Genomic DNA, 7,579 nt, shown 5'->3' on the forward strand with positions numbered 1-7,579 from the left:
GGGGGTGGCGCCACAACCACCCCATCGACTCTGCCTTGAGTGTGACAGGGGGCGGTGCCCAAACCCCCCAATCAGCCCTACCCTGAGCATGACTGAGGGTGGCATCGCAACCTCCCAATCCGCCCTGCTCTGTGCATGACAGGGGGCGGCGCCCCAACTCCCCAATCGACCCTGCTCTGAGCCCAACCAGGGGCTGCACCTAGGGATTGGGCCTGCCCTCTGCCACCCGGGAGCAGACCTAAGCCAGCAGGTTGTTATCTCCCGAGGGGTCCCAGACTGTGAGAGGGCACAGGCTGGGCTGAGGGATCCTCCCCTCCCCCCCGAGTGCACAAATTTTTGTGCACCGGGCCTCTAGTATATATATAAAAGCCTAAGCAATGCTTACGACCGAACCACCAGAACAATTGGTTGACCAGTTGCTATCAAGTGCATTGACCACCAGGGGACAGACACTGAATGCAGGAGCTGCCCCCTGGTGGTCAGTGCACTCCCAAAGCCAACCTCCCATGGTCCCCTTCCCTTGCTGGCCAACCTTCTTCAGTCCCTTCCCAAGGCCAGCCGGCCCCCCTGATTGGCCCCAAAGGGGGATTGGGGCAGCCAGCCAACCTTCCACAGTCCCTCCCCTCAGCTGACTGGCCCCTGCAACCTGCCACGATGGGTGGGGGTGGCTGGTCAACCTCCCACAGTCTCTCCCCCTGGCTGGTCAGTCCCCCCAATCGGCCCCGATCGCCAGCCAGGCCGAGGGACCCCACACATGCATGAATTCATGCACCAGGCCTCTAGTATATTTATAATTGTTATGTCCTTTTTATAAATTGATCCTTTTCTCTTCTTGGTCTCTTGTGACAGTTTGTGACTTAAAGTTTATCTTGTCTAAGTACTTCTGTTCTCTTTTGGTTTTCATTTTTATGGAATTTTTTTTCCATCCCTTCATTTTCAACCTATTCCTTAAAGCTGAAGTTGCTTATTGTTTATTCAGCCACTCTATTTATTTTGATTGGAGAATTTAAACCATTTACATTATATATATATTTTAATATATTTTATTGATTTTTTACAGAGAGGAAGGGAGAGGGATAGAGAGTTAGAAACATCGATGAGAGAGAAGCATCGATCTGTTGCCTCCTGCACATCCCCTACTGGGATGTGCCTGCAATGAAGGTACATGCCCTTGACCGGAATTGAACCTGGGACCTTTCAGTCCCCAGGCCAATGCTCTATCCAGTGAGCCAAACCGACTAGGGCAAACCATTTACATTATTAAAAGTTATTGGTACATAAGGACTTATTATTGCCATTTTATTAATTATTTTCTGAATATTTTGTAGTTTTCTCCTTTCTTCCTCTCTTGCTATATTAATTTGTGACTGATTGTTTTTGTAGTGTTTTGCTTTGCTTCCATGAGGCTTACATAAACTCATATCTGTAAGATATGAGTTTATTTTAAGCTAATAACAACTTAACTTTAATTGCATATAAGACTCTACCCTTTTACTCCCACCCCCACATTTTACTTTTTTGATGTCACAGTTTACATATTTTTTATATTGTATCCATTAACAAATTATTATAGCTACATTTATTTTTAATACTTTGTTTTTAACCTTTATGCTGGTTTAAAGATGATTTATACACCACTATTCCAGTTTTTAAGTACAGCTGACCCTTAAACTAGATGGAGATTAGGGGTGCCAACCCCCTACACAGTCAGAAATCCACATATAACTTTTGATTCCCAAAACATAAATATTAATATCCTACTGTTGATCAGAAGCCTTACCAGTAACATATACTGTTGAGTAACATATTTTCTATATGTATTATATACTGTATTCTTAGTATAAAGTAAGCTGGAGGAAAGAAAATGTCATTAAGAAAGTCACAAAGGAAAAGAAAATACATTTACAGTATTGTACATATTTATTGAGGGAAAAATCTGTGTATAAGTAGAACTGTGCAGTTCAAACCCATGGTGTTCTGGGGTTAACAGTATTCTAAATTTGACTATAGACTAAGTTTTCCAAGTGAGTTTTTACTTTCACATGTTTTCATGTTACAAATTAACACCTTTGTGTTTCAGCTTGAAAAACTCCATTTAGCAGTTCTTGTATGGCAGGTCTAGTAGTGACTGACACTGTCAGTTTTTGTTTGCCTGGAAAAGTCTCTCTCCTTCACTTCTGAAGGACAGTTCTTCAGGAAAATATTCTTGGTTGACAGGTGTATGTTTTTCTTTCAGCACTTTGAATATATTATCTCACTCCTGGCCTGCAAGGTTTATGCTAAGAAATCTATATATATAAAAGCCTAAGCAACCCTTAAGACAGAACAACTGGAACAACCAGTCGCTATGATGCGCACTGACCACCAGGGGGCAGATGCTCAATGCAGGAGCTGCCTCCAGCCTGCAGGCCCCAATCGCTGATGGGGCCTGCCAGCCAACCTCCCAGTCTCTCCCCCTAGCCAGCAGGCCCTGATCACCTGATTGGGGCTGGCCCTGAGCTGGGATGGGGAACTGGGGGTGGGTAGTGGTGGACACTGGCAGCGAGGGAAGGAGGAGGCAGGGAGGAGGGAACCTGCTTGGCCCTGATCGCCAGCCAGGCCTAGGGACCCCACCTGTGCATGAGTTTCGTGCATTGGGTCTCTAGTCTATTGATAGTTTTATTGGGGTTCCTTGTATGTGAAGAGTCTCTCTTCTCTTGTTGCCTTCAAATTTATTTATCTTTGTTTTGGGACAGTGTGATTACACTGTGTCTCAGTGAGGAACTCTTTTGGGTTGAACCTGTTTAGGGACTTTTGAGCTTCATGTCCCTGGATGTATATATCTCTCCTCAGTTTTTAAAGTTTCAGCCATTATACCTTTAAGTAAGCTCTTTGCCCCTTTCTCTCTCTTCTCTTTTTGGTATTTCTATGGTTTGTATATGAGTCCTCATGATAGTGTTCCATAAATCCCATAGACTTTCTTTACTCTTTTTAATTCTTCTTTTTGCTTTTTTAATGGGTAATTTAAGTAGCTTGTCTTTGTTTTCTCAGATTTTTTCTTCTGCTTGATCAAATCTGCTATTTTCTCCCCATTTCATTCATTGTATTCTTCAGCTTCGGAATTTCTATTTGATTATTTTTTATTATTTCTATTTGTTTAAATTCTCATTTTGTTCATGTATAGTTTTCCTGATTTCCTTGAGTTGTCTGTGTTCTCTTGTAGCTTGCTGAACTCCTTAAAATAATTATTTTGAATGTTTTTCCTCTTTTCTTTTTATTTATTGTTTAAAGTTTTACATATGTCTTCTTTTTCCCTGATTGGAGCCCCTGCCCCCAGCCATTCCCACCCCAGGCAAGCCCCCACCACCCCAGTGTCTGTGCCCATTGGTTATGCTAATATGCATGCATACAAGTCCTTTGGTTGCTTTCTGACCCCTATTTTGAATTCTTGATCCAGTCATTCACAGATCTCCATTCCTTTGGAGTAGGTTACAATTGTGTTCTTTTGGCAGTGTCATGTTTCCTTGATTTTTCATGTTTCTTGTAACCTTGTGTTGATTTCTGCACATTTGATGTAGTCATTCTTCCATACTTCGTGATTTGGCTTCAATAAGGAAAGACCTTCACCTATGGGTGGGTGTGGGTTCACTGACTGGGTGAGCTGCAGCAATTCTGGCTCCAGGGAGGGCACAGCAGTGTGGGCTTTGTGGCATTCCATCAACTGCATCAGCATCAGTGAAGATTGCAGAGGTCCCAGCATTTCTGAGGGCAGGTGGTCACAGCAGCACGAGCTGTTGCAAAGGATGCTGAGGTCCTCCTGATCTCTTTTTCTCCTATAGGGGAGCAACCATGGGACCAGGGATTAGAGTGTGGGACCTTACAGGATTGCAATGGCTCCAGGGTTCAGGGCTACTGTGATGGTGGCTTCAGGGTTCTAGGTGTGGGCACTCACAGAGAATAGTTGTAGAGCCAGAGTACAGATTGCAAGTACATGCAAATCAGCTACAGCCCTGAGGTCTGGGGCATGGATGCACTTACTGTATTGGTGATTTCAGTATTTCTGATGTGGTTGCTCATAAAGGGTCATGGAGCCAGAGTCTGCAATTCAGGCACATGTGAAGTGGTTGTGGGGCCTGGATATGGAGAGTGGGCATGCATGGGGTGTCCTGGGCCCTGGGGTCCAGTGCATGCATGGGGCTGAGGTAAGTGAAGGCCATGGTCTCAGAGCAGCACAACAGTGGCTCTTTCTTGGAGAAGAGGGCACATAGTAGTGTCTCCCTCTCTAGAGGGTTCTGTGGTGGTGATGGTTGTTGCTTATCTCAGTGGGAAAATTGCCAGTTTTTTTCACAGAGCAAACCACTGGAGTCCATGCTGACAAATACTATGGAGTCCTCCTCTGTGAAAGCTACAGGGTGTTTGTACCTGTCACAAGATTATTAAGGCTTCAGGGTGGCAAAGAGTACCAGGCCCTCTCCAGAGCAGGCCACTGTGGACCACAATGACATCCACTGTGTGTTTAACACTGATAGCCTCACCCTTCTTTGCTCCTAGCCATCTCCAAACATGTCAGCTCTGTCAATCTCTTCAGCAATCCTTTCTGTATGGTTATGCTCTCGTTTTTTCCCCACTGAGTTGTTTCAGGTTCTAAATTAGACACTTGAAGCCTTCCCAGGTCTATTTTTGTTCATGGATCTCTGTCTAATTATTAGTTTTTGTGGGTTGATAAAGGCTGGTATCTCCTCTACCAATTTGCTGATGCCACTTGGTCACCTAATTTTCTTGTAGGACAATTGATAAATCATATAATTTATTAAACCTAGAAAATTAAGCAAATTGACACTTTGTACATGAAAATAACATTGCACAAATATAAAAGCATAAATAAATCAGACAATATAGAGTAATCAAAAGAGAAATAGCTTTCTATGGTCTCTCTGACCATTTTTAGCTATTGAAGGTAAAAAAATATAAATTCCCTATTACATAAGCATGAAACAAAGTTAACCAACCCTACCACTCCTTTACTAGTATATTATACTAGAGGCCCAGTGCATGAATTTGTGCACCAGTGGGGTCCCTCAGTCTGGCCTGTAGGATCGGGCCAAAACCAGCTCTCTGACATACCCCGAGGGGTTCCCAATTATGAGAGGGCGCAGGCCAGGCTGAGGCACCCCTCTGGGCCATGGTCTGCACCCCTCTGGTGCATGATAGGGGCGGGGGAGGGACACAGGAGGTTCCCCAGCCAGGGAGGAATTACAGTAGGGCTCCAGGGCATGTCCAGCCCTTCTCACTCAGTCCCAATCGGCTGGACCCAGCAGCAAGCTGGACCCCCTGGTGGTCAGTGCATGTCATAGCAAGCAGTTGAATGGCCTTAGCATATCATTAGCATATTACACTTCGATTGGTTAAACAGATGACTGGATGACCGGACACTTAGCATATTAGGCTTTTATTAGATAGGATTGCTTTAATTTACTTATATGTTAAAGCAATGATTATTTATTTATTTATTTATTTATTTATTTATTTATTTATTTATTTTGGTTGATCCTCACCCAAGGATATTTTTTCTATTGATCTATTTTTTTAGAGAGAGTAGAAGGGAGAGGGAGAGACAGACAAAAACATTGATGTGAGAGACACACATCAATTGATTGCCTCCCACACATGCCCTGACTGGAGCCTGCAACTGAGGTATGTTCCCTTGACCAGAATCGAATCTGTGGCCCTTCAGTCCGTGGGCTGACACTCTAACCACTGAGCAACCAGCTAGGGCAACAGCAATGATCATTAAATTAGAAAGGAGAATTCTCATTTGTATTTAACTATGAATTTTGCCTGCACTAAAGCTACAGATAAGAGGAGCAGACAGTGCTCTGAGGATGCAGCCACTCTTATCAGTGCTCCAGTGATCGGTAAAGAGAAGCTAAGAAAATTAGATCCAGTTAACTTAAATAGAATGTTAGATGTACTGAGGGTTCACAAAGTACTGGTAGATTAGAGAGCTCAAGAGTGTAATGCAGAGAATTAGACAACCCATGATCTAGATTTCAGCCCTCCCCAAGTGTTTCAGAATAAAGCTTTCTATTTACAAGTACCTCACTTGTGCCATGGGTAATATTATTTCTCATTCAATGTCAGGAGGACAATGAGCTAATGTCTAGGTAAGGAATTTAATTATTGAGAGGAAAAGGATTACTTAAATGCAAAATGGTCAAAGTTCATAAAAGTATTATTGAATGTGTTTTACATTACTCTTTTTAGGAGTCACTGGAGATTGGAAAAATCAGTTCACTGAAGCTCAGAACAAGCAATTAAATGAAAACTATGAGAAAAATATGGCTGATACCTCTCTGTCATTCTGCATGGAGCTCTAGAAATCAGAGCATGGAAATAAGACCTACTCTCTCGCCAGCCTGAGTGAAGTAGAAGAGAACTCTGTTTCCAAATACCACTAATGGTTTATGTGACTTTATGTAAGGGTTTTAAACAATGACTTGGATATTCTTATCCCTAAATTTGTGATTTACTTTTTTGGATTAACCCCAATGAGACTTCATTTATCCAGTATCAATAGTCAGCATTTTCCTTCTCTCTCTCTCTGCAGATTTTTCGTGTTTAGATTAATTTCAATATACCAACATGTAATATCCTATATAACAAAGAAGTAATATGCAAATTAACCCTCACACCCTTACAAGATGGCTGCCTATGACCAGGCCATCAGGAGGGTTAGTGAGGGACAACCAAATGACTGAACAGCAGGTTGAATGGGGCCACGAGGTGAGGGGGGGAGTTAGGAGCGACCAGGTCAGTAGGGGGGCAGTTGGGGGGACCAGGCTAGCAGGGGAGGGCATTTATGGATGACCAGGCCAGCAGGGGGGGCAGTTGAGGGTGACCAGGTCAGCAGGCAGGTGAACAATTAGGAGCCAGCGGTCCAGGATTATGAGACCCTGGGGATAAAGAACTCATACATATCAACACACACAAAAAAGGTGAGTGATTGTGAGCCAGCAGTCCTGGGGATCAGTCCTAAACTAGGCAGTTGGACATCCCCCAAGGGGTCCCGGTTTGGAGAGGGTGCAGGCTGGGATGAGTGGAACCCCCTCCCCCTGTCATGCATGAATTTCGTGCACCAGGTCTCTAGTATAATTTCTGTTCTTTCTATATATCCTCTTTCCATCTTCTATTATAATTTCCTTTGACTTGAAATGTTTCTTTCAAAAGTTCTGTACAATACAATCATACCTAGAAAAAAGGCCAACTCCATTCATTTGATGACAGACACATATTGAGTACCTTATTCATGCTGGGAAATGGAGAGCATCAAAAGATGACAACAACAAGGTGCAGCCAGTAGTGAAACTGGACAGGAAAGGGGCCTGCTGCCTATCATTACACAAGTCAATAAGTAGAGACAAGGTTGAATCTTTGTGGTGTGTTTTATTCAGATGGCCAGCAATCCGAGAGAGCAGCAAGAATAATACCCTGAAAGAAATTGTTCTGACATTTCATTTCAAAACGGCCCTTATGTAAGGTTAGAGGGTGGGGAAAAATTTAAAACTAGTGAGTTCCCAGGGTCTGTTTTCTATCATTGTTC

General features: G+C 43.3%; 1 protein-coding gene across 2 annotated transcripts in view; it reads left to right on the forward strand.

Moving 5' to 3' along the window:
• Positions 1-6,497, forward strand: part of LOC132230613 (sulfotransferase 1C4-like) — a 38,563-nt gene extending 32,066 nt beyond the window's left edge. Inside the window, exon 7 of one of the 2 annotated variants that reach the window (XM_059688332.1) lies at positions 2,081-2,254. In XM_059688332.1, the coding sequence (XP_059544315.1) occupies positions 2,081-2,085 (5 nt within the window). In that variant the 3' untranslated portion in view covers positions 2,086-2,254. Of the gene's footprint in view, positions 1-2,080; positions 2,255-6,243 lie in introns of those variants that run through there. The other variant, XM_059688331.1, reaches the window with a different exon arrangement.
• Positions 6,498-7,579: the final 1,082 nt, after the last annotated feature.

The sequence above is a fragment of the Myotis daubentonii genome, chromosome 3 (genome assembly GCF_963259705.1).
Source record: "Myotis daubentonii chromosome 3, mMyoDau2.1, whole genome shotgun sequence".
Lineage (NCBI taxonomy): Eukaryota > Metazoa > Chordata > Mammalia > Chiroptera > Vespertilionidae > Myotis > Myotis daubentonii.